Consider the following 27890-nt stretch of genomic DNA (forward strand, 5'->3'; position numbering starts at 1 on the left):
GGGAGGAATAAAGGACAATCTAATCTAATGTTTAATTGCAGTGTAAAGGAAAAGCAATACCTATATGGTTTCTGATGGCATTTTTGTGACTTTTTAAACATCTGTCGGGATCAGTATCAACATTACAGATGTTTACAGACACAGGAAGCTGATTTGGCTTTCCAAAACCAAAAATATGCCTAGGAATAACACCTCAAAATACCCAAGAAGGTGATGCAAATGGAGCACAAAGAGGAGAACATTTATCTCCTAGATTACCATGGGGACGGTACCCGCAGCAAAAACCAGCAGTGATGCTGCTTTCAACCACTAAGAGAAATAACAAAAACAAAAAACTATTTGGATGTCTTAACTGTTCACACACACCTGTTTAACCAAAGTAATTAAAGTAAAAAAATCTAAAAATGTCTTGTTTGACAAAAAGATTTAGCAAATTAAATTGCTTGACCAAAGGTTTAAGCGGTTGTCAAAACTTATGAAATATTTTTTTCCTGGAAAACTATTGTTTTACCATCAGCCGGACGATATTCTTCTGGCATGACCTGCTTCCTGACAGGTCACCTGCGCGTTTACTGACGCCAGCTGTACTGTTGGATACAAAAACACAAAGAAAGGATAAGGAAGGAGCAATTAGCTTAATATACTTTAGTAGTACTCTTTGACCAAACAGTAAACAGATTAGCTGTGAATCTGTGAATTCATGTAGAGAAATAAATGTATTTATAATATTGACTCATTTAATCTCACTTCCTTAATATAAGTCCCAATTTAGGTTAGAGTAATGATAATAAAGAAAAAGAAAAAAAGAATAAGTTTATTGTTGTTAGTAAACTTGTTGGCAAATAAGTCACTTCAGGGTGATAGCTGGCCAAACTTCCGCTTTCTCAGGATTTGGAAACGATAAAAAACAATACATGGGCAATTAATAACTGACCTAGCGCGTTAATTTGTTGTTTAACCCATAGTTCAGGGACAAATAATCCTTGAATGTGTTATTTTCTACACCCTGGTTTACCGTTATTGCTTTAAATCAGGGGTGCCCAATCCTGGTCCTCGACAGCCCCATCCAGCATGTTTTAGATGTTTCCCTGCTTCCTCACACCTGGTTCTTATTACTCGTCATCATTAGCTTGTCATAAATGTCTGGACCATACGGTCTGGACACTTTTGTTGTTGAAACAGCTACTTTTATCCCGGTGTGCTTAAGCAGGGAAACATCTAAAACATGCTGGATAGCTCGAGGACCAGGATGGGGCAAACTTCTCGGTGTCTCTCTTTAGGGATACCGTTTTACTGTTGGACATAATGAAGCGCACGTTTTATCTCAACATTAAAAACTCAAAAGTAATGTCCAGCAGGTGTCACTGTCTTTTATTGTTTTCAAAAAAAATGTCAGATTGAATAGCAATATTTAAAATAATTTGTGCGCAAATTAGCCAAACGTATTACCGGTAGTTTTTTTTTTTTTTTACAAACAGGAAAAAATAATGGGTAATCTTTCCAAAACATGCAATATACCTGTTGTAGCTTTTTTGTGGGTTTTTTGTTCCTGTAAATGTTACTGTGCGTGGTGAAGGCTGAGCTTCCCCGTGAGCACCTGAACGCAGCGCGGGAGCATCAGGGATGCAGAGAGGAGGAAGAGGAGGAGGAGGAGGAGAAAGGAAAGGAAGAGGTGGAAGCCGACGGAGGCGAGGCATGAAGAATATCCCTAATATCTAATCCGGCAGACTGGGGAAAGCACCTCGTCTTCCCTCGCTGATCAGAGGACGACTGGAAGCGGAGGGAGGACAGGATGGAGGAGAAAAGGCAGTTCCTTTGTGGGGTGGTGGAAGGTGAGAACTGACCTAGCAGATCATGTGATTTCTTTTTTTTCCTTAACTCGAGGGCATTGATTTGGAATAGACTGCTGTTTGACCTATATTTGAAGGCCGACGTTTTGTCTCCGACTGCAAGTTGGATGTGGGATTGGTAGTGCATTTCCAGGATAAGGGTGGATGAAAAGGTCTGCAGGTGATGTAAAGGGGGATCAGTCAAGCTTGAAGAGGAGATCAAAGAGCAGGCGGGGAAAGGGATTGAATATGTCTGGTTGAAAAGCAGTAGTAAAAACAGATGTTCTGAATAGTGGCTTTTAATATAGAATATGACAATGACTGGCAGGAATTAAGATATTGTGATCAAGCTGAAATGGTATAACAGTAAATAGCAAAGATGATAATGCAGATGCTGAGGAGAGGCTGTAATCACGGTTGACCTGGGCTGATGATGAGAGCAAAGAAAAGGTTAAGGTGACAAAAATAAAGCTGGTCAATTGGTCTTAAAAAAAAAAAAAAAGCAAGCAAGATAATTGCTGTCGAAAATGTAGAGAAGAGATGGAAGCTTGTAATTTGTGGCAAAGAGTTTTATCTGCTTAATTATCTCTGCTCAGAACCTCACAAAGAAAATAGAAAAACTCATCTGTTAGATGAAAAGCTTTAGTACATGCTGTGAAACAGAGCCGTCTCAATCCTACATGTGTCTGCCCCAAAAATAAAATAGTCAAAGTCACTGCAATCTAAATAGTAAAAAGCTTAAAACCTCTGTAGGGATGTTTTACTAATCTGTCTTAATTAAATGATTAAAAAAAAAAAACTTCACCATTTCCATCCTTAATTACTAACCAGCATTGCACTTACCTCTGTTTCATGCTTCAAATGACCACACAAAATATTTTATATCTTGCAGCTAAAATGTATCGCTCTTTATAGCTCAGCAGCCGCACTTTGAGTTTAGTGCACATCTTCTGTGTGGTTTGAATTAAAGTAACTCTTATTATACCCAAGTGCCCTCGAATCAGGTGAACTGCCCAATCATCATGTCTGTCAAAAAGAAAATCAGTCTAATTCATTGTCGTAAAGAAATATCAAGTCCTCCCCTCTCATCAGCTCATCATGTCAAATAACTTCATAGATAAACAATACAGCAGCCGACTTATTCCTCAGGTTTCTCACCAGCAAATCAGGCATCATACACACTTTATTACTTACTCTTATACCTGCTCAGACCTGTGTTTCGCATCCCTATGGGGTGGCATCCAGCACAGGTGGTAATTGGATTTCACTCCACAGAATGCACTCTCAGGTAGACCTGTCACACAAACACAAACCCAAATAATAATATTGGCGATTTTTCCCATCGGCTGCTGTGTTTTAATTAATTTCCTGCTCTGACCCACTTACTGTCCACGGTTACTTGCACACGCTGACTGCAGACTTATTCAAAAACACAAAGGACAGAGGGACACTGGAGTTGCTCCCATTTCTAAAAATAAAAAATGTTATGGAAAGTGTAGTCGCATGATGAATTATGCCTCTGCCAAGCACAGCGGGGACGAGGCCAAGTGAGCAGAAGATCTTCCATCATTTCGTGCAGGCTAAACATAGAAGACTGGAGCTGCAATGCCAATTCATGATAAGCAGTTGATAACTGAGCGGTTTGTGAATAAAAGAGTCAGACATGTTTTATCACCAATGCATGCTGTGTTAGGAAAAAATATCATTTTCCTGTTGCATGTTTGTGAAATTCAGTATTAGATCTTACCATAACTGCTTCCTTGTTATTTATTTATCTATAGCCAGAGCCACAGTAACAGCCATTTATAGCCAGAGTTCTTACAAACACCAGGAAACTGGACCATATCACACCGGTCATGAAATCACTACACTGGCTTCCAGTGAGTCAAAGGATAGAGTTTAAAATCTTACTGCTGGTCTACAAAGCACTGAATGGTCTTGGACCAAAATACATGCTGGATCTGTTAGTTCCTATGAAGCTCCCAGACCCCTGAGGTTCATCTGGATCTGGTTTGTTGTGGTTCCAGAACCAGAACTAAGCAAGGTGAGGCAGCGTTCAGTTATTCTGCTCCTCACCGGTGGAACAAACTTCCTGTAGACCTGAGATCTGCTCCAACTGTCATCTCCTTTAAAGGAGCTTGAGGCAGGATTTATGAAAAAAATGCGTATACGTTTTAAGTTTTCTAGTAATAATGTCAAATGAAGCGTTCCAAACCAAAAAGAATGAGCCCTTTATCGTATCTCTCCGTTGCCTTGAACAGGCTGTGTGCTGCAAAATGCGCTGCAATTCTGGGCCCGAATTTCCCGCGCTGTCTTGCGGATGTGACGTCAAATGACGCTGCATGCGCGTTCTCCCGTGCCGGCTTCGCTGTTGGCTCTAGTAACCCCGATGGTCGTCGTGGCGCTAATGAGTCTCAATTCTTATTCTTGCCTCAAGCTCCTTTAAATCAGGCCTAAAAACATTACTGTTTACTGAAGCGTTCTCTTAAATTAAATACTTACCTGCTGTACTCTACTGCCCTTAGCCTACTTTTTAACAACTTGTGCTTTTTATTATTTTACCTCTTTTCCTATCATTTTATTTCATTTTATTTGTTATTTACTGTTTAGTTGTGTCTTGCTGCTTTTAATGTTGATGTAAAACACCATGAATTACCTTGTGTTGAATTGTGCTATACAAATAAACTTGCCTTGTCTTATCTTTTCAAGGATTAGGGGTATCAAATGATTTGCTTACAGTTTATGATCATAAACTAGCCTGACGAGCCATACATACCCATTCACATTCTCTCACATGAAATGGATCCGGTATCCCTCACATTCACATCTATTTCCACTGGTGCAGAACCGACTGGGGCATCGGCGGGCTTAATCCGATGACTCGTACAAAACAACCGAGATGGCTCACGGATTGCTAATAATACCTTGAATCTTAAACTTTGATTCTGACAGCAGACTTTAGTCGCTGACCGACGTTCCTACCCCACGGCTGTTGGTGTCGTTTGTTGATGAGTCTTTTTCTTGCTCTGTTTAGGTCGCATGCTTTGTTTTCTCTGGTTGGCTGATCTATTGAGTCTGTGAGCTCTTTTAAAAACCAACTAAAAACCTACCTTTTTAAACAGGCTTTTATGTAAACTGCATTTTTTAAAGTTATTTTATGTTGTTTCTTTTGTATTATGTATTCTATGTATTTTATTGCTCTAAAGCACTTTGTGACAAATGTCTGAGAAAAGCGCTATGTAAATAAACTTTACTTACTTACATACTTACTGTATATCAATCGAATGGTGTCCACAGGCAGTTTCTTCAGTGTCCGTTGAATCCACTTGGACCAGTCATATTCTTTATATCAAAGAGGATAAGTAAACAGCAGTTTTAAGTAAAAAACATGGGCCTGTAGCCTGTTAAAGCTTATGTCCTTTCAGTAATGTAGGTGGAGATTAATGGCATTAATGGTTTTACCCTCTGCATCAGTAATGTGAATGTATGAACTCATTTAATATTTAGTTTTTTTCCAGGTTTCTATGGGAGGCCGTGGTCCATGGAGCAGAGGAAAGTTCTCTTCCAATGGTAAGCCTGCCACCGCCCTTTAAAAGAAAAATATGTCCTTTATTTCTGTTTTGCGCGCCAACGTGGGCTTTAGCGTCTGCCAAAAAAAAAAAAAAAAAAAGATTCACCCAGCTGTGATTGAGTGTATGTTGTCGAAATGCCTCGGATGAACAGCGTGACCCTGGGACCCAGTTTCACGCCTCTGTTTCACCAGACGCGAGATAAATCGGTGACACAGATCGAGTCCATGTACAGGGCAGCTCCGCATCATCACCTCTGTGCTCGTCTACGTAGGATTTTCCTTAGCTGGTTTTAGGTGCTGGTGTTAGGACTGGGTTGTGCTCTGAACTCAAATGCAACACTCAGGAGACAGGAAAAGGTTAATGCCCTGCTAGGCATTTTAAGTGTGCAAAAAGTCCAGTAATCATTACTTTACATCCATATTATATATATATATATCTATATATATACATGAAGACCAAGGACTCACCGGCTGTTAGGCATACTTATACTTCTCGGTAGCCTAATAGGTAAATTAGCAGCTATTTATTATTAATATTTATGTTTAATTTATGATAGAGGTAACAAAGGGGCAGGGTTAAATAAGTTTTACTTCTACCTGCTCCTTTTCGGACACTGTTTTTTTTCCCCTGTTTGTATTACGTTTTTGTTGTTGTTGCTTTTTTTCTGTATGTTTTGAGTTTGTTTTAATATTTTATATTTTTTTCCTTATGTGTTTGAAATAAAATTAAAAAAAATAAAATAAATACTTATATATATATATATATATATATATATATATATAGATGTTTATATCTATATATATATTTAAAACACCAGATTTCCAATCAAGATCAAATATTATTATTATTATTATTATTATTATCAGTAGTAGTCGTATAAGTAGTAGTAGTAGTATTAGCATTATTTGTATTATTAGTATTATACACCTACAGTTGGTCACTGAAGGAGCAAAAGAAGAGGCAGGGTTGTGATATAAGGATTAGGGTTACTAAGCAGTTGCATCCTTTTTGCTTCATATGCTGACGGACAAAGACAAGCTTTTGTTTTTACAGATTTAAAGAAAGCATCTCGGTCCATTCATGAAAAATCACAACAACACAACAATCGAGAAACGGCAGGGTTTTAGATCTACAATAAGTTGATTCCCTAAAGCAGTGGTCTTTAACCCTGGTCCTCAGGCCCCCCTGTCCTGCATGTTTTAGATGTTTCCCTGCTTCAGCACCCTGATACAAATGACTGTGTTGTGAACAGACTTGTCCAGACCTTGATGACAAGCTGATGACAACCATTAATTAGAGTCAGGGTTGATGATGCAAGGCAACATCTAAGTGGAGGAACACCGCCCCTAAAGAATGATTCAGCCTTCTCTCTTTACCTGTACTTTTATTTGACCTCTTGTGTAGCTTCATAGCTGGTAGTGAACTAATACATGAAGACACACTGGCCTCACTTATAAATGTAACAATGGTAATCCCTGTTGGACAATGTGACACAGTTTTGAAGTTCAATATCTAATAGTGACAGCAGAATAACAATAGTAACACAGATTGTGTCTGCTTTCAAATACAGTCGTGTCCTGGAGCCTCCTGACGTGTCCTCACGTGTCAGGATAACGACGAGTTTTTATGAATTTGGCTTTATTCACTAACACATATTTGCAATAAAACAGTCAAGATGTGATCAAAGTGTGGGCTTTACACTTTAATTTAACAGGTTACCCTAATATTTCTGAATCGTATCGGTGCAAAAGTGGTTCTGATTGAGTTAAGTGATTAAAGGACGCGATGAGCACTAAGATTTGAGTTTGACAAGGTTTGCTGCAACCTGTGCGCTGGCAAAGCTGGCCCAAAGCTGCTGCCTTATACGGGAGACGATGGGAGTTGATCCGTCCTCCCAAACTTCAGCAGCAGCTGAGTGTGTGGGCTCCAGATTTATTAATAAAAGGGCTTTTTGAGCCTGTAGCGTGGGGTGCCGGCGCAGCGTTGCATAAGTTTGGCAGAGTGGCGTCGTGGATGCGTCCATAGCCTCTAAGAGTGCGTGTGTGATTAAGGTAAGTTGCTTTGTGGAGGCGAGTCGCCTGCCATCTGTCCAGGAAATGAGACAGAAAGATGGAGAACACTGCCCCCCCACAAATGATATGAAAGAAAAAGAGCAGACTCATACGTGTACTGTAGATGTGTGTATGAATGGCTGCTGATATACCGTTTCATTCCTACTACTATGCTCTATTTATAATTCAGGAGCTCGTTTCCTGTAACTGGGGCGGCTTTGTAGCCTGGTGATCAATACTTCAGGTCTATTTTCTTTGCAGCTTGTTTTTCAGGTTTTTTATCTCTTTTGCTTCTTTTGGTTCCTCAGCTTCCACCACGTACATTGTAGCGTCTCAGGTAATGAAGGATGAAGCAAGCAATAAAATTAATTGCCTCGCTGAGGGGCGGACATTCTGCCAAAACAGCAAGAGGCTTGGCACTGGAGTCGCAGCATATGATGCACGTCGTTTTCAAGCTCATATGTTTAGCTTTAGCAACGAGACATTATGATTCTTTTTGTTCTGTTTTTTCCCCCTGAGGTCTTAATAAATGATCTGTGACGTATTTTGGTCAAACAAATCACACAGAAACTGAATAAGAGCTACATTTGTTTGACATCCCTTTCTGTGCTATCAGGGTGCGCATAATTTGAATATGGTTTTAAATCTCTGCTCTGCCCACTTCAGAGGAACAGTGCATGAAAAAGCTGTAGGATCCAGAAAATGATCAGAGATGGGTTTGTGATGTCACAGAACACTGGACACTTGAACAGCTCACCCACTGTCATATCTTTTTCCCTGAGGCTGCGCAAAATGGCATGTTTTGATTTGTATTCACTTTAGACATCTAAATATTTGCTCTCAAGCACAGAACAGGTAATTTTCTCATAATATGTCACCTCTAAACCTGCATTTCAATAACCTATAGCCTTCCTGCACCCCCTACGTTGTCCCCCTCCAGGATGCAGTGCTGGGGGTTGAACACATACCTGTACGGTCCAAAAGATGACCTGAAACACAGATTGTTGTGGAGAGAAGTGTATTCTCCAGAAGAGGAGGGTAAGTGGAAGATACTAATCAATCAAACCAAACTGCATGTATGTCCATGTTTTCTTGAGAAGACCTACAAAGTTTGTGTTACCTCTTAATAATAGAACTACTGGCATGCTCGATTATTTTAAAGTTATTGTACAAGTTATTATTTTAAAAACTCTTTTATGTTGTTGTTATCATTGCCCTTTACTGCAGCAGGTTTATTGTTCTCAGTTAATGTTTATTGCTGACATTGTTTTATCTGTGCAATTTTACAGCACTTTGATCAACTCCTTGTTTTTAATGTGTTGTAGAAATACAATTTGACTTGGTTTGATCTGAAAGAATAATTCTTATAATCAGTTTAAGTGGAGCTGCTACAGCACAATGTAGTTAATTATTCGTGTCGTTTTATTAATGTTTGCTTTGTCCATTACATTATATTGACATTACTCTCCACCTACAGAGTCAAACTTCTTCGGTTATATATAAGATGAAGCGTGGGTAACACTTCTAATTTTATGATGTGATTACAGTAATGAAGAAATACAAGTTGTTGCTGACACTAAAATTCATGTGCAACTGCACAAAAGAAAACATGGACCTGAGAACAGGGACGTGGATTATGCCACAATCATTCTGAGAAATCCTTAAACCTCTCTGATGAATCGTGATGTCGCTCCCATACGTATGTGGTTAATGTTTAAAACGACGTAAAAGAGAACGCAGCGTGTATCACTGGACCGTGAACAGTGAAGGTGTGGGAAATGTCTCATGGACTGTGAGCGGCTGTAAAATTTAATCACAGCTTTTTTACAAATGTGCTGACATGAAATCTAAGCTCAGGGATCCTGAGGAATACTAAAGAGGGATCTTTAATATTCCTCAGGAATAGCATCACCAGTGCTGTTTATCAATTGGATTCTTGCAGAAAGTTGTTAACTGATAAGAAAATCAAACGAGAAGCAGCTACTGAACTTCAGATTCAGTTCTGTTAACTTTATAGGGGTTTGTATTATTTGAAACAATGTGTTGCAATCAGTGAAGAGCAGTTTCATGACTACTGATTCATTATGAATGATAATTAAGAAATTAAGAAGACGTCATAAACTATCTTGCAACTCTTTTAGATCGCAGAAGTTCTTGCTGATATTCCAGATTCACTTTTACTAGATAATGACGTGTAAATGTGTGTAAACACTTTGGTTTCTGCTTGTTTGTGAGCGTAGAAGGAGGTCAGACTGCACTGGTTAAGAGGAGCCTTTTGAACGTTCACGTCAGCCTCTCTGTAGTACGGGAGCTGTTATCCTAAGCGGGAGGAGAAATGTTTTTGCTTCAATAGCTGACCAAAACCCAACATATTCTATATTTGATATGCTATCCAAGAATATTTATTGTTTTTTTATTGAAAATAAAGATGAAACTAGCTCACACAATTGCACAGTTTTTCAGTAATTGTTTTGGGAGTTAGTGTGTGTTCAAGTGAAGGGCAAGTCACCATGGTTACTGGGTGCTAGAGGAAGAAAAACTAAAGAAAAGCAGCCAGGGACGATACTCCATCACTCACCGGGTTGACAGATGGCATACATGCTTTGAATAGTGACTTTAGGAGAACGTCTTCTCCTCTCTCACCATCCAGCCAACAAATTTACTTCCTGTGATACGTCCTGCCTTCCCTATTAATTATTCTTTGTTTGCTATAGCAGCTTTGGACACTATTCTTGATTTTAACTTTAATAGTTGTCATTTTTCTTTCTTTCTCCCTCTTTTCCCCCTCCCAGGTCAGTTGCGTACTCTCATATCGGAGGCCGAGTCCAGAGGTCTAAGGTTTGTTTATGCTCTCTCTCCTGGTCAGGACATCGTCTTCTCGTCTCCCTCTGACTTGACGTTACTCAAACGCAAGCTGAGACAGGTACGTTTCTGCAGACGGTGAAACGTTACAGACAGGCCATCATTTCCTTCAGTCTCCCCCGCATCCTGCAGAACCTGTACCTGTTTCCCCATCAGGTGTCAGACCTGGGCTGCAAGGCATTCGCCGTTCTGTTCGATGACATCGATCACTCCATGTGTCAGGCCGACAGCGAGGCCTTTGCTTCCTTCGCCCATGCTCAGGTCACAGTTACCAATGAGATTTATCGGTTCTTGGGGGAACCCCCTGTCTTCCTTTTCTGCCCGACAGGTAGGACATGTGTCAAGACTCCACAGTATTTCACCTGGCAGTCTCTCCAGTGTACAACCCCATCTCATCTTTCCCTGTCTCTGCAGAGTACTGTGCTTCTCTGTGCTCTCCCAGTGTGTCCAAGTCTCCTTACTTGCAAACTGTTGGAGAGGACCTGCTGCCTAACATAACGGTAATATGGACAGGTAAGACATAAAAGTTCAAACCCGCTCTGTCAACCCTTCCAGTAAAAGCATAAACCAAAATCTTTGCGTAGCTTGGCTTGTTTATTCTCCTGCTGCCTCATGAAAAGATTTGACCAGCATTCACATAGACACAGCCAATACACATCCTGACATGCACACATTCAAATGAGTGTGCACACGAAAGCATACAACCTCCTCCACAAACCAGAAGATGATTTAAGTGCACATCCACCCACACGCATATGGAAATACAGTAGAAATGCTCGCTCTTTATTTGTAGAGCCTGAACATGAAATAAAATGGTCCTCTTGTTTGTTTTTGTTCTTTTTCCTGTATAATATTGTATTTCTGGATATTTATCACAACACCCGAGTTGAGCTTTTGATGAGTGGAAACTGTCCAGAGGTATGAGGAAGTTATATCATGTTGCACATTGTAGATGTTGCATTTCTGGAAAACTTAACGCGTCCTCTGCAGGTAAAGACACACCACTGACAGCTCTACATGCAAACTATGCAACAATGCTACTTGAGAAGATGGGTCAACCGTTATTAACGCTGTAGTACTTGTGTCCGCAGTAGACAGAGATCTGCTGTGAGCAGTATTGTTCCTCAAGCCTCCGCTGTTTCCCACAGGCAGTAAAGTCATTTCCAGAAAGCTGAGCGTAGACTGCCTCGCCGAGGTGGAGTCCGTCCTCCAGCGCCCCCCGCTCATCTGGGACAACCTGCACGCAAACGACTACGACTCCAGGCGTCTCTTCCTGGGGCCTTTCAAAGGTCGGGAACCTCGGCTGAAGAGCCACCTGAGAGGCCTCCTCCTCAATCCAAACTGCGAGTTCGAAGCCAACTACATCCCGCTTCACACGCTGGGAAGCTGGCACAGAGCAGGAGAAGAGGAGACGAAAGGTGAGGGGATGGACTAAATGAAGGAGCGTCAGTGAGGAGACATCACAGCACATCCATGTACAGTTGCTCTCTGCTTCCTGGAGAAATGTTTAATAAGCCAGAGTTTCGCATCTAGCCTCATTTTGGCCACTGGGCAGGAAACGTGACTGAATTGACTTAAATAAATTTGATGGGAATATTGTTATGGGAATAAATGTTCCATCTATTGTCCATATAAGTTCATGAAGTTTCAGCTTCATTGACAAAAAAAGTCTCACATATCAAGTATATTCACACATTTCTTTTACCTTGACAGTAAAATGCATGAAAATAGAGCCAAAGAGGTGAAGAGACAACAAGGGAATTGGATGAAAATGACTGGAACAGAGAGGCAATGTAGCGTGTGATGTTTTGCTGACTGGGTGAGGGCAGCGTTTGGGGGGGGTATAATTGTGCTCTGTGATGAGCGAAGAAAAGAGAAGAGAGCGAGGTCTCCCTGTGGGGGAGAAACAAAGTACAGAACTGGAGGATGAATAAGCTTTGAAGAAGGAGATGAGAAGAGGACCGAAGGAGGTGGAGGGATATGAAGGAGGGATTTTAATGATTACGTTAAAGTTTGCCGTGCAGCCTCACGTATCTATAATGCAGAGATTAAAGCCCGGAGTGATTGAATTGCGTTTTTCTCTGCTGAAATACTATGAATACAAATGAGCAGATCCTCACTTACACTACAATGTTGTGACCTGTAGATGAGGAGTGCGAGTACTGTCCTGAAAGAGCGCTGTCTGCTGCACTACACGACTGGATGGAGGAACTCAACCAACCTCTGCAAGCAGGTAAACACGATAGCTAGCACTATTTCTGCACTGCTGTTCCCATTCATCTGCTTGCTCTCTTTACAACACAATTTCCCGAGGCCCAAACCCTTTTCTTTTGACAAAAGTGTTCAAACTTTGCACAACTTGCTACTGGTACCACTTTCAGGAAGAGGGAGGAACCCAGTAATTTAGTGAATATGTCCGAAGTACTGAGGAAGGCATAGCTCATGACCCGTGACCCTCCTAGTATTGATACACTGCAAAAACGTATTTCTAAAACGATAAATAAAAGCCTTGTTTCAAGAAGATTAGATGACTATTTTAGACAATATTGCTAGTTTTATGAATTCTAGCCAAGAAAATGTTTCTTACCTCATTGCCAGAGATATTATTGTTTAAAATAAGGCAACTTTGATCAGATTTAGGAATATTAGACTTGTTTCCACAGGGACGGTTTTTGCAGTGTAGAGGTAATCCTTCAAAATGTGTTGCCTCTGAATTGCAGCAGTCGTGACCACATGGAGTAGTGACTCCAGTAAATATTAAAAATCACTCTGCGATGCATCACAGTCCGATCAGCACTATTCATAAGATAACTCATTCAGGAACGTGAGAAACTTGGAAAAGGAAATGAAAAGAAACTGCAATGAAGGACCCGATGGCTGCGCGTGCTGAGGAAGAAATCATTAATCTCTTATGAAATTGTGGAGGCACTAGTCAAAGGAGGTGTCGACTGAAGCAGTTTTTAAGAGAGTAATAAACTTTAGGAAGGCACTGCATCAAATAAATTGAGGTTGGCCCAATTTTATGCAAATGAAACATCCAATGCGAGCGTGTTATCCAATTCAAAGTTGAGATTGTTCTCTATTTCATTACGTTTGAGATTAGGTTTTCATAGTGTTTGAACAGAGTCAAGAAAAACGTTTTTTTCTACGTTTAAAACCATGAATAAGAAGCTGATCCCTCACTTCCTGCCTGTACCGGAAATCACACCTCCCGTGCACGTCTCTATGTGACAAAATAAGTGAAGCGATGCATCTGCACTCAAAGTAACTCATGTTGGAGCGTGCTTGCAACCTGACATGAAAAAATCCTGATGTCAGGGGCAACAGGAGGTTTTGCTGCTCCCGCAGGAAGAGCTCTTGATGCGTAGGAAATGCACTTTTACGGCCGGCTCCTCATCACAGAGGAGTCAGTCAGCTGCAGAGTGAAGACGAGACTAAATGCTCCTCAAGGTCTCTCCAAACAATGGCCTCATTTTCACAGATAAGAGTCTCTTGTGTCATAAAACAGCAAATGTTTCAGCAAAAGATGTTGAGCAATTCCACTCAGATCTTAAACAAAGTGATTCTATTATGTTTTTGGTTCAGTCGTTATTTAAGATGATTAAATATATGCTATTATGGAAGGAAATTGGAGTTTTTTTTTCATAACGTGTCCCCTTTTGGTCTGGTGTAAACAGACGTCTAAATCTTGAACACATTTTGAAGGTTTCCCTCCTAAAAACACCCTAATGCTGTATTTGAATCATTACTGTAGGTCGTCAGACCATGAGGACAGACCAGCGTTCATCAGGCCAAACAACACGCTCCAAAACTCCCGACTGGTCCGACTGTCCCTCCAACTTCAGAGGGACGTCCACTGTGGCCAAGCTTCCGGTCTTCCCACTCAATTCCAGCTCCCCTCCCTCTTCACCAACCATGGGCAAAAGGGAGAAAGAAGGGCGAGAGGGGGAGAATAAGAGGTCAAGCCAGCCTAGCCAAACCAGCCAGCAGGCTCCTGGACCACCTGCAGGCGCGGGCCGGGGGCAGAAGCCCCCAGGCCGAGGACCCTGCGGAGGGAAGGGCTCGCTGAGTGAGTCCCAGGTGCGGTTGCTGGTTGGTCTGCATTACCTCCCCCACGAGCACGGCCCAACCGCTCAAAAGCTGCTCCAGGATCTCTCCTGGCTGAAAGGAAACTGCCACGTGGTCAGTGCCAACAGCAAGAAAATGCAGCCTCAGAAGGTGAGAGAGGATTTTACACGAAGAGGATCTTACAAAAATATGCATGAACTGTGGTTTGAATAGAGGGCCTGCATTGACGTCACTTTCCCACTGGACCACGCCCCCTTACTTTACTGAGTGGTAAAAATGGCTGCAACTAGTGGAGAAGACGGGATAACAGCAGATTATCGGCTTAAATTAAAGGCAGTTGGACTTGACAGTGACCCGTACAGTTACCCCAAGAACCAGTGATCCATGGACATTAATATTTTTCCACGAATCAAGTTTCCTGATATTTATATGTACTTAATTTCTACGCCGGAGAAATACACGAAGCAAAGCTTGAAGGCATACAAAAGTCTTTACGCTTGGTCCTACTTTAAGGCAGGATTTGTTGTAGAAATTAAAGTGATGAGGACACCGACCTTTATGATTTGACCATTTAAAGTTAGTTACCCAAAAATCCAACATTACATGATACAAAATGGGAAATCCACGTTTCGGTGCCTGGAATCCAGTTGTTTCTGGGAATGGCAGCGACCCATTTGTCTCTCTTAAGCTTATTTTTCGGCAGTCTGTAAAACTACAACTCCGATTTCTTGCTAAATCTATGAGTACAGTCGATCGCACAACAGCTCTTTCCCATTTTAGATGTTTTCCAGTTGCTCAAACTGAAAGTTTACGCTGCCACTCAGTCTTTCTGCCACTCAGTGGGCGTAACCCGCTGTGAAGTCGCATCTGTGACGTCATGCACATTCTCTCTATTACTGAAGCAAGTCACCCAGTGTACGTAACTGTGTCCTCAGGTTGATGAGTGGCATGGGCGGGCCTCCAGGTTCCTCTCTCTGTGTGAAGACATCGCCCAGCTCCACGCCAGCGTGGTGGGGGGGGCTAACAGAGCTGTGCTCTATGACCTTTACCCCTACGTGTGGGACCTGAGGAACACGGCTCTGGTGGCCAAGGCCTTCATATGCTGGCTGGGTAAGAACTCCGACACGGGCAAGCAGATGCTGTTTAGTAGAAATAATGAACCATCGTTCTACCATAATGCTGTACAATATTGGTGTTTTTTCCTCCCTTTGTTCAGTTTTGCTCAGTTTTTCTCCATTTACACCCTACAATCTGATAATTGTATTCTATACATTTTACACTGTAAAAACAGTTTCTAGAAATAACCCTAATGTTTTTACATCTAGTCAAATTGTCTTATGTTAGGCAGAAATCTCTGCCAATAGGGTAAGAAAATATTTCTTAAAACTAGCAGAATAGTAACAAAACGTAAGACTACGTTTCGTGGAAAAGGGGTTTATGTTTCACTTTCATAGTAATGAGTTTTGTAGTGTTATAATACAGCTAACTACAATCATAAACTGCCTTATGACATACCACACTCCGGTATCCACTAATCCAAAAGTGCTTTGATCAAGGTTAAGTGGACCTCTTTTCTTGGTTCCTGAAGATGTTTTACCTCTGATTAATGCTTCTGGTGGTGAAACACCAAGTGCATAAACTGTCAGGACATTAACACCGCCTGAGTCAGTACAGCCATGTGCGTCTATAACACGTCTTGTAATTCATTTGGGTGATTCACCATGATAATGAGATGTGAGATGCATTCAAGAATCAAGGACAAAAGTGCCTTAACTGCAAAAGCACCCCCCCGATTGATAAGCCTAAAATTGCTTAAATCTAGTCAAAATTGTCTTATTTTAAGCAAAAATATCTCTTGAATAATGATCTTGACTAGAATTTTGAAAACTAACAAAATAGTCTAAAATAGTCTTTAAAAAAGTTTGTTTTTTCAAACTTTCTTAGAGATTTCTATGAAAGTATTATTTTGCTACTTTTAACATTTCTAATCAGGAAACTTTTTCTTACCCATTTGACGGCTATTTTTGCTTGAAATAAGACAAGATATAGCAGTATTTAGACCTGTTTCTTGATGTGCTGTTTTTAGTAAGTAGTTAAAGCATCTTTTAAAGACATATTGTCATCTTATTTGAATGTCACTTTCCTATTTTCTCACTTTCTACCTCACGCTTACCTACCTCATTCAGATGGGCGAGTGTTGAGTGACAGCTCCACGCTGGCGTCCTGGAGGAACTGCTTTCACTGTGAGTCGGCTGGAACTTTTGTCATGCTCTGTTTATGCCTGAGATAACAAACTTCAAGGAAACTATTCAGTCAACTACTTTCGCTCTACAACATATGTAGCTTGGAAAACCTGTAAAACAAGTTATGCTTGCATTAATATTAAAAGAAAATCCACCCTTTGCTTGTAGTTTATCAACTAGGATCTAAATATGTCACATAGCCACATGATGCTCTCGTGTGCGGCAGGGTGTGGGAAGACCACGGGAGCAGACCTGCTGGGAGTGGACTCCGAGCCCTGGGTGTTCAAAGGGGGGGTGTCCGGGGAGGTGCAGGTACTGCTGTTTATGATAGATTTGGTCTTTGCATATTTCATCTTGCTTGTATATCTTTGGTGCCTTGGCTTTGTCAAGTTGATTGCTCCAGCATATCGGATGTCCTTTTGTTGCTGCATAGATGCTGCTCCCAGTTAGCAGCAGCAGTGAACTCTTCACACACCCTCCCCCTCTCTTCCCGACGTCCCGCCTCTACAACATCAGGCCCTACCACGGCAAAGACAAGGTAGGAGTGTCACGCACATATATTACACCAAGTTACGCAAAAAATACACCGTCTTTTAATTTTAAGGTTTTACCGTATATATCAGGGGCACAATTAAAATAATGATGTGGTCCTTTCAGAATCAGAATCAGAAAGAAGTTTATTGCCAAGTAGTTTAACACACACAAGGAATTTGTTGTGGTGATTGGTGCGTAACAAAAGAGCAAATAATATTAAAAGAAAAAATGTACAACATGTTGGTTTTAAAGTGCCGGAGTAATGAGTCTGTACAAAGGTGACCTAGGATGTGCATTTCCACGTCTTTGAATTAAGTGTGGTGTTTTCATTCATGCACAGGTCCCAGCACATTATTTCAGCCAAGTTGTCTGGGCCATTAAAACATCTTAATTTCTTTTTTCTTAAACAGAAACTCTCTTTATCCCTGTGATTTGACTCTAGTATACTACAAAAGTGCAAGTTTATAGTCATTTCAGTGAATGTGAGCTGCCCGTGTCCAGTTGGGTCAAAACAAGCCCAAACCATCATTCCTCCAACACCTGCTTGACAGTTGATATGAGTAGCTTGTGGAAATATGTTGTATTTGCGACAGCAGGAACACTGTTTACCAACCTCCATCAGATTAATGCGTGCGCGTCACCATGACAACCATGAACATTAGGAAACATCAGCAAGGACACACACCGGATGGGATCTGATCACTTTGTCAATGTTGCAGATGATCAATTAATGAAGTGCAGTTAATTACTACCACCTGGATGCTACTTACCCTCTTTAAATTAGATAAATAACTGTTTAAGTTACGTTTGTATTTATCTGATTGTAATACTCCGGAGGAACCACATGATTTTTTTCCTTTATGCCCTGATAAAACATTCAAACCGATAAAGGGTATGATTTTGGCCTCATATATCTGTGCTCCACATGCTGACTCTTTACCATTTTAGAAAGATTAGGAGAAATTTTCATAGATGGAACAGATGACGGTTGTGCAGATGCTCAGACTGGTAAAGTTAGTCACATCCAAACTTTTAGTCTTAGATTTTAGGTTCACTTTGTGTCTGGGCCGTGAGAAACTAAAGGTGCCGATACTTTGACTGTTACATGTTTAGCTGGAGCTGTATCGGATGGTCCGCCAGTTTCACCTGAGGACTCAGGGTGGCCAGGAGTCCAGCATGGCTCATCCGGATATCATAGGAGACAGGTTTGTCAGCACTTGCACGTGAGACTGAGAGAAGTAAATTACAAGGGGTTGGATGGATGTCCAGTTTAACAGACTGGTTTATTAACCGATATTGACACATTTATTTTGAATGTAATACCTCATTTTGCTGTCTAGATGTCTCGGGCCGTGCTTGGCGTTAAGCCCCGAGTACAGCTTCATCCTGGAGGATGAGCTCGGCATTTGTGGGTGTGTCCTCGGCATCTTAGATGTCCGCTCCTTTGCCAAGCGGTGCCAGGCCAGCTGGATACCCGCCATGAGGGACAAATATCCACCCAAAGGAAACAACACACACCCACACACGCAGGTGAATATGTTCACTGCTGTGTCACTCTGAAGGGTGCAAAACTTGACACACCCAAGACGCCAGGTGAAGTTACGCATGCTAATATTTAGAGATATCAGCTCTATATCAGAGATATCAGATTCATCTGGAGGTCATCATGCAGGTGTTGGATTTCTAGCACTTCAATTAATATAGATGGTATTGAAATTAATAGAGTAAGAGAAACCAAGTTTTTGGGTGTCATGCTGGATGAGAATTTGAATTGGAAATCACATATCAATTATACAAAGATAAAAATATCAAAAACAATTGCTCTGTTACACAAAGTTAAGGATTTAGGAGTTAAGGACAACAAAGCATTGTACATTTTATATAACACTCTGATTGTTCCATATCTGACCTACTGTGTTGAAGTTTGGGGAAATGCCTGTAAAACATATATTCAATCAATTTTCATTCTGCAAAAAAGAGCCATAAGGATAATTAGTAGAAAACGATATAGAGATCCAACAAATCCATTATTCCTTCAGTTAAATTTGTTGAAATTTCATGAACTAGTAGACTATAGTATTCTGCAAATTATGTTTAAAGCTCATAAAAAAACTTTACCAATCAACATTCAGAAAAGATTTGAAAAAAGAAAAAGCAAGTATAACTTAAAAGGAACAGAGATTTTTATAAAACCAAGATGCAGGACAAAATTGATGGAACGTTGTGTTTCTGTGAAAGGAATCAATTTATGGAACAATCTGAACAAAGAAAACAAAGAATCCAAATCAAACATTACATTCAAAAGAACAATTAAAACCTGTATGTTAAGGAAATATAACGAAAAATGTTGAGTTTGATTGACATACCCGTAGGCGGTGGTAATTTTATTTAATGTTATTTTAATTTTTTTTTAGTTTTTATTCACTTAGTTTTTTTTTTTATTTTTTATTATTATTATTAATTTATGTTATTTGTGAAAGGGGCAGATCAGATAAGATTCTTCTTCTTTCTGCTCCCTTTTCATTCATAAGTTAGGAACATTTGTATTTGCATTAAATTGTTTTGTTTTTTGAATGAAATAAAGAATAAAATGAAATGAAATGAAATTTGAAAAGGTGTCTTACAGCTGTGGAGCAGATTTGTGCATTTGAGAAAATCATTATTAGTTATAGTATATAAGAATCAAACACCTTTCACTGAAGAATTTTTAAAAGGGGGGAAGGTTTATTTATTTTTTATATCGCTCATCTTGACAAACTCTTCAGCTGTTACAGGCGGCGATCATAAGTCCTGACATCAAACTCTGTCATCACTCCTCCACAGACATCAGTCACGCTGTGGATGACTGCCATGCTTCCTGCGAGCACACATACAAACCGAGATTGAAAAGGTGTTTCTGCGTCACACTGTGACCTATTTGTAATGTTTTTGATTAAGAGTGTGTGAGTGGGAATGCAACTTTCAGTGTAAAAGCTATTTTCACCAATCAGTCTGGAAAAGCGCTTTATAAATGTAGAGAGAGCTTTCTGCTTCCAGTTGACATTCAAGAGAGAAGTGGTTGCCAACTTCCCTGTCTGGAGGTTTAATGACCTAATTACAGAGTTCTGTGTCTACAGTATAAAAGCTGTTGAGCAACAGGAGCTGGCTGTTGGATCATTTTTTTTTCTACTGTTTTCTCTTTTTGTGAAGAAATGCTGGGTGCTCTGACAGAATTATTTGTTCTGGACTTCCCTGGACCGAATGAATGGCATGTAACATAACATCAGCTGTATTACACACCGTCAGAAAACATGTATTTGATTTTTGATTTTTGATTTTTGGGAAGGACTTGATCCAGTTAATGGAGGAAGACCAGGGTGAGTACCCAGACTCGCTGCTCTATCACTTCCCCTCCCAGCTGCGTTTGGATGCCCTGCCTGAGCTGGTGGACATCAGTGTCAGCCGAACCCTGCTCACCGCCCTCCTCACTGCGCTCAAGGCCAATGGTAAGCTCAGACTCTGATTCTTATTGGTGTAAAGAGGAGTAGATGCATTACTATGAAACTACTATCTGTCTCAGCTTTACCTCTCTGAAAAAGAAAATTAAAAAAAATCTTTTAGTACCGTCCATCTGCTGGTGTAGACTCAATGATCCAGGTCATGGTTATCCTAAAAAGCCGCATGCAGATTATTCCTTTGGGAATTGTCGCTTACATCTCCTTTTCCTTTCGGCTGCTTCCTTCAGGGCTCGCCACAGCAAGTCATCCATCTCCATCTACCCCTATCCTCTACATCCTCTTCTCCTACACCAACCAACCTCATGTCATCATCCACTACATCCATATATCTCTTCTTTGGTCTTCTTCTAGGCCTCCTGCCTGTCAGTTCCCACATTAGCATCCTTTTCCCAATAAATTCACTATCCTTCCTCTGCACATGTTCAAACAATCTCAGTGTGGCCTCTCTTACGTTCTCTTCAAAACATCTAACATGTACCATCCCTCTGATGTATTAATTTCTGATCCTATCCATCCTGGTCACTCCCAAAGAGAATCTCAACATTTTCATTTCTGCTACGTCTAGCTCTGCCTCCAGTCCCCTTCCTCAGTGCCCTCTGTCTGCAAACCATACATCGCTGTTGGTCTCACCACTGTCCTTTCCTTTCATTCTTGCTGGTACTCTTTTGTCACACATCATTCTTGACACTTTTCTCCAGTGCATACCTCCACCTCTCCAAATATTCCTCCAGCTGGTTCCTGCTCTCACTACAGATCACAATGTCATCTGCAAACATTGTGGTCCATGGAGGTTCCTGCCTGACTTCATCCGTGAGCTTGTCCATCATCGTAGCAAACAAGAACGGGCTCATGGCCGATCACTGATGCAGTCCCACCTCCACCTTGAACGCCTCTGTCACACCTACAGCACACCTCACCACCGTCTTGCAGCTCCCATACATGTCCTGCACTACTCTAACATACTTCTCAACCACTCCAGACTTCTTCATATGGTACCACAGTTCCTCTCTCAGTACGTTGTCATAAGCTTTTTTCTAGGTCTACAAAGACACAGTGAAACTCCCTCTGGCTTTCTCTATACTACTGCATCATCATTCTGAAAGCAAATACTGCATATGTAGAACTCTTTCTTTGAATGAAGCCATACTGCTGCTCACAAATGCTCACTTCTGTTCTTTGTCGAGCTTTCTATGACTCTTTCCCACAGCTTCATTGTATGGCTCATCAACCTTACTGCCCTGGAGTTGCCACAACTCTGCACGTCTCCCTTGTTCCTAAAGATCGGCACCATCACATTTCACCTTCTTTTCTCAAGCATCCTCTCACTTTCTAAGATCTTGTTGAATAGTGGAGTCAAAAACTCTAGTGCAGGGGTCGGCAACCCGCGGCTCTAGAGGCGCATGCAGCTCTTTAGCGCCGCCCTAGTGGCTCCTGGAGCTTTTTCAAAAATGTTTTTCTCTTTTCCTTTTTTCTCTTTTTTTCTTCTTCTTTTTTTCCGTTTTTTCCTCTTTTTTTCTTTCTTCCTTTTTCCTTTCCTTTTTAATCTCGACATTTCGACTTTTTTCTCGAAATTTTGATTATTTCCTCGTCATTTCGACTTTTTTCTCAACATTTAAACTTTTTTCTCGTCATTTCGACTTTTTTCTCAACATTTAAACTTTTTTCTCAACATTTCGACTTTTTTCTCAACATTTCGACTTTTTTCTCAAACTGCATAATGAAAAAAAAAATCTTCCCCCAGTTATAACTAATATAGAAACGTGCAGCATGTGTTGTCTTCATTCTAAGGCTGATACAAGACTTTTCATTTTTTGCGGCTCCAGACATATTCGTTTTTTGTGTTTTTGGTCCAATATGGCTCTTTCAACATTTTGGGTTGCCGACCCCTGCTCTAGTGCCACCACTTCCAGGAACTTCTATACCTTCACAGGTATATCATCAGGACCAACTGCCTTTCCACTCTTCATCCTCTTTAGTGCCCTCCTAACCTCACCTTTACTAATCTTTCGTTCTTTGTGGTCCACAACGGTCACCTTTCTACTCTTTCCATCTTCCCATTACACTTCGGGCTCCTGTCAATACATTTCCTCTGTCTCTCTGCTTTGTCAACCGGCACAGATCAGTCTCTCCCTCCTTACTGTCCAACCCAGCATACACGTCATCATAGGCCCTTTGTTTGGCCGTTGCCACCTCTACCTTCACCTTAGGCTGCATCTGCCTGTACTCCTGTCTACTCTCTTCCATCCCTACAATGTCCCACTTCTTCTAAGCTAACCTCTGGAATTTTTGTGGCTTACATAATACTCCATAATTACACGTTTTAGTGTCAGTCTGTATTAAGATGTTGTTTCACATCAGATGTAGACGTTTTGAAATATTTAATCATCATTCCCATTGTGAATGGTGGGTCCAAACAGGAATGCTTAAATATTTTTTATCATGAAGTTTATTTAACAGTCAAAAACTGTGTTGTATGAGTTTATATCTGTGTTTAGGTTCTCAGGGTGTCTTCTGTGAGGTGCAACCTACGGACCGTCAGAGGCTGGAGTTCTTGACAAAACTGGGCTTCCTGGAGATCCTCAGAGGAGAGGCCCGGAGCAGAGAGGGGGTGGTGCTGGGAAGGCTGCTCTGAACATCAGAACACACAAACACTCAGAAACATTCACCTGGCCATAAACTCAAGCCCCTTTCAGACATGTATGGCTACGATTAATGCTTTCATCAATCTTTTGGTCTAAAAGCAAGTGTCAGCCTTTTGTCTGAATGAGCACCGTGATGCTTCTCTTTAGAGCCGCTCCATGTAGCCACACCACTTCTGCCCACACGGGGGCAGCATATTAAAGATGCACCTTTAGTGGGACAAAGACTGGCCGCTAGTTGTGGCTCCAAAAGCGAGTCAATGTCCATTGACCTCCATGTTAAAATGTCCAACTTTAGAGCAGAAATAAACATATTTACAGCCTGGTCCAAAAAACTGTTGTGGTCTCAATTGTTTGATTTCACACCCATGACAACTCTGGGGTGGTGTGTACCACGACAGGAGAGTTTATATAAAGCGTTACAGTCATATCTAATATGAATGATTGCCGGTCGGCTCAGCCAATAGCTAGCCATTATCACTTTCTCATCCATAATCGTCATGTTACTATGTTTAGCAAAGCAACCGGCTGTTTGTATCGACCCAGCATCGGTTAACATAAAAACAAAAGGAAATATGAATAATAAATAGTTTGTTTAATCCGCCTACAAATATATTCATTTATGCTGCAAAGGTGCACATTTTAACGTAGGAGTCAATGGGGGTCGACTCGCTATTGCACCCCCCTGTGGTCAGTCAAGGAACTGCAATCTTTCCTACTAATAACACAGCAGGGCTCTATGCCCCTTTGTGGTCAGATGGGATATTGCTTCCACTTTTACTAGGTTAGAGATGTAACATTCACATATTAAGACCAAGAGAATGACTTTACATAAAAACCCATCTCCTTTTAGGGTCAGGGTTTTCATAGCAGGTGTTACATTACCAACGATATCATAAATATCAACATGTCATGTCAGCTGAATGTTTTGCCGCACAGCATGTTTACATTTCCATAACACAAGTGCTATAGTGATGGGTTTCTTACATTTTGACAACCGATGCTTTCGGCTTAGAGACTGTAAAAAAGGAAAAAGGTGGAACTTTTGGACATTACTGCTATTTATTCATTTTACGACATGATCCGTTGATCTGATTCTTCCGAAAATCTGGTCTTTTTCCAAATTAATCGATGTGGCACTGTGAAGGTGACCGCAACGGTTGAGTCCTGGCCTGACTGAAAGTGATGCATAAATGTTATTAGAGTCTGACCTAAGATGATTTTGTTCACTAACAGTAGAGCATCACGCTGCTCACTCAGATGTGAAGTGGAAACATTCAGGTGTTTTATCTCACGAAAGTGGTGCATGCCTGAAAGAGCTTATTAAAACACTAAATATGACCAAGGCTTGCTCTAAGAGTTGACACAATAGGGCGGCTTAATCACAGAAAGATGTTCAAACACACGGCATGTACATTGTGGCGTAGAGCTTCACAAAGCCGAATTTGAATTTTCTCCAGCAGGAGAGGAAATTTTTGTAGGGACAATCCTAGATTCCTGTGAGTCTGTGTGGCAGTAATGGGGATGAACCCAGAGATTTCTGAGGGATTTAGAAAATATGAAACAAGCTTTGAGTTAAAGCTTTTTTGTAGGACTGCGTTAATCTTTCCTCGGATTCCTCACCACGTATTGTATTACAAGATTTCTATAAGTTGCAGACGGAAAGAGACGGGAGCAGAGCATCAGATCCCAGCAGCTTGAATATACTCCTGTGTCAAATGCACCATTTCATCTTTTTTTTTCGTATTTATTCTAAAGCTGGAACTATTAGCATTTATGCACAATCCCTATATACGCGATAATTACCAAAATGTGCACCTTCTGTGAACTTAATGAAGCGTTTATGATCTTTCTGGTCAGTTTAGTTCACAACAAAAGCCATCTCAGGGTACTTAGAGAGAAAGTTAACAAGCTCAGTGTTAACTCCCCAACAACACGAAGCTCTGCTTCACTGCTCTCTTCAGATTCAGTCGAGTGTGACAGCAGGCAGGTACGGGATTCATCTGCTGATGTGCTCTCAATCAAGGCGTTAAAAGCTAATGTTTACAGCTTCTAATTTAACTTGAAGCATTTTCTCATGGGTCTCATATTCCAGTCTATTTATAGGGACTTCCTACAGTCCTGTTAGTACCAGTGCAATAATTGAAAATAATAACAATAATAAGTTAAATGGTGAGCTTGATGCTGTCAGGGGGCAGTTTTATCATCTTCGGAAAGAGACGAGTTAAGTATTCCCCCCCCTCCTCAGACCCAAAAAAGCTAATTTTAGCGTCAAACCAAAGTCCTGCTAAAGGAGACTGCAGTCAAGTGTCTACGGTTGATCTGTGCCCTGCTCCTTTCATTTTTTTTCTTTTTCAAAGGTATCATTGCTGATATTACTACTTGTGCATTCTTGTTGGTGAAGTGGCGTGCCGACGCCAGAGCAGACCCCACATGTACATCGCTGTTTAACCGCATTCACGAGCATCAGGAATAACTGTTTGTTCGGAGCGGGAATTGGTGTATAACAACTTGCACAAAGGCATGCTCTGATTTACCGGCATGCTCAAACCTGGCAACGTGAACTGAGATTTTCTATCGGGCATCTCTCAGCCATTATAATTGTAAAAATATAGGGAGCTAATAAAAAATGTAAATGTATGCATGCTACATCTCATTAGAAAGACATGATGAAAATAATGAACATCCAACACAGACACACAAACACAGAGTCCGTGTATCTAAAGTTTACACTCGGTTCAGTCTGTTCCCCCGTATCGTCACATTTCTTAACACAGATACTAGAAACATTCCCAGTGTGCCCTTTACTATATGTGTGAACTCAGTAGGGTGTGAGAGCACAGACAGATGTGTGAAAGATGCAAACTAGGACAGATGTGTCATTCTGCCTTCGTTGAGAAGTTAACACAGCCGTTCATGCACCGACACACTCACGCAAACACACACACATTCCTGCAGAATCAAAGCAAGCACAACCGCACTCACGACTGAACCTTCAACTGAAAGTACGTTTGACTATGAATGTTCATTTCTTTGTAATGCAACTGAAACAGACTCAACTGTTTGTGCAAGTATCTATATTTCTACTCTTTTGCTTTTCTTTCTTTTTTTTTAATATTGCGTTCGATCAGACTGAAAAAGCACTTTTGTACATTTCTTCTAGAAGTCGGTGTCGTTGATTTCGTAACATTATCTGGTAGGTGCTTCATCATTAAAAAAACAAACAAGTAAAAAAACAAAAAAAAAAGTTCAAACTATGAAGAAGGCATAGACTTAGAAATAATTTAAAAAAAAGCAAATAAATAGAAATGCAGGATTTCAAGAGAAATCTTAGGGAGATCTTGAAGGAGTTTGTCGCTGTCCGGGGGAAACTTTGATTTGATGGTCATTCAAAGATTGTTTTTGTGTGTGAACATTGGGAATTTTTTGTTAGGAAACAGAGACAGTGAACATAAGTTTAAAAAAAATCCACACAGGAAACATGAAGCACTGTGAAAAAAAAAAGACAGAACCACAGCTTTTTATTTTAAGACAAATTGTGACAACAATCATGACCATATGAGTAATAATGATAATAATAAAGCCTTTAAACTCCAGGCCTGAGCAGCTGATTATGCTGTTCATTTCACTGAAAAAACACACATTAAAAGCATCATTGTCTCACTGTGACAGCATTGTGCTACATGAACTATCCTTTCACAAGGACTTCCAGTGTGGCATGTCTATGCAGGGTAATGACAGACTTGAAAAAATATATATCATTGGTTTTTATTAATGATAAAAGAAAAACTGTCATTTTAAAACAATTATTTTATTGAACTGTCTTGTTGATTTCCATGTTTAACAAATTAAGCTTCCTTTCTCCTTTAAATGGCCTGTTTTATTTTCTTTTGTTGTTTCTTTGTAATGTTTCACAGTGAGGAACAAGTAATAAAAAAGGGAACACAATTTGGAAAGAAAAAAAATGAATACATTTAATAAAAATAGTTGTGTTTAAAAGCAGAGTTTCTTTTTTTTCTTTGCAACATTTCGTTGTTGGAGATATACTGACAGCCTGTGGGCAAACTTCAAAGACTTCCAGCCGCGTGGACCTCAGAAAGTTCTACATGTAAATCATAAAGATGCTTCTTTGGTCAAGTCCATCCATCTCGTGATGAACGTGATGAAATGCTGATGCAACACTCTGCAAGTGCGCTCTCACACTACACATCCGTGCTCTCCCTGTCTTCTGTGTTCCCAGCTTCCCATTGGCTGCGGGAGCGCAGGTTGCGTTCAGGGGCCCTGACTTGACCAATGGGGATGCGGTACGTTGCTAAACTGCCAGTCAACAGCAACATAAGAGTGGTTGTTAATGTTGCTGACCAGCTGCATGCTGGGAGGCCCACCTAGACGGGGGGAGGGAGGGGATATTCAATAATGAATGAGAATGAGGCGAGACAGAATATCCAGGCATGCTGAGAGTGATGGGTGTGATGTAGGATTAACTCTTATTGTTACGTTTTACAGACTAATGAAGACAAAAATCAATAAAAGAGGCTTTAGTGGGGTGATATGACTGGACTTGAACACATCAAGGACTTTTCCAGAGCTCACAA

The 27890-nt window shown here is 40.7% G+C and overlaps 2 protein-coding genes across 2 annotated transcripts in view; one reads left to right on the top strand and one right to left on the bottom strand.

Moving 5' to 3' along the window:
• The first annotated feature begins 1643 nt into the window (after positions 1 to 1643).
• si:dkey-183c6.8 (protein O-GlcNAcase) lies at positions 1644 to 27228 on the top strand. The gene is made up of 17 exons (XM_061710065.1): positions 1644 to 1832; positions 5348 to 5399; positions 8393 to 8490; positions 10245 to 10375; positions 10471 to 10642; positions 10729 to 10827; positions 11463 to 11732; positions 12461 to 12547; positions 14069 to 14532; positions 15318 to 15492; positions 16569 to 16625; positions 16852 to 16937; positions 17059 to 17163; positions 18273 to 18364; positions 18500 to 18689; positions 20485 to 20644; positions 23152 to 27228. Exons 1-17 carry the CDS (start codon positions 1793 to 1795, stop codon positions 23286 to 23288), a joined length of 2415 nt encoding a protein of 804 aa, XP_061566049.1. The 5' UTR covers positions 1644 to 1792; the 3' UTR covers positions 23289 to 27228.
• The window catches only part of si:dkey-183c6.7 (urea transporter 1), a 28282-nt gene continuing 27357 nt past the window's right edge, over positions 26966 to 27890 (bottom strand). The window contains exon 8 of the mRNA XM_061710066.1: positions 26966 to 27680. Coding sequence (XP_061566050.1) covers positions 27498 to 27680 — 183 coding nt within the window. The 3' untranslated portion in view covers positions 26966 to 27497. The remainder of the gene's footprint in view (positions 27681 to 27890) is intronic.

Source organism: Cololabis saira, chromosome 20 (assembly GCF_033807715.1).
Source record: "Cololabis saira isolate AMF1-May2022 chromosome 20, fColSai1.1, whole genome shotgun sequence".
Taxonomy (NCBI): domain Eukaryota; kingdom Metazoa; phylum Chordata; class Actinopteri; order Beloniformes; family Belonidae; genus Cololabis; species Cololabis saira.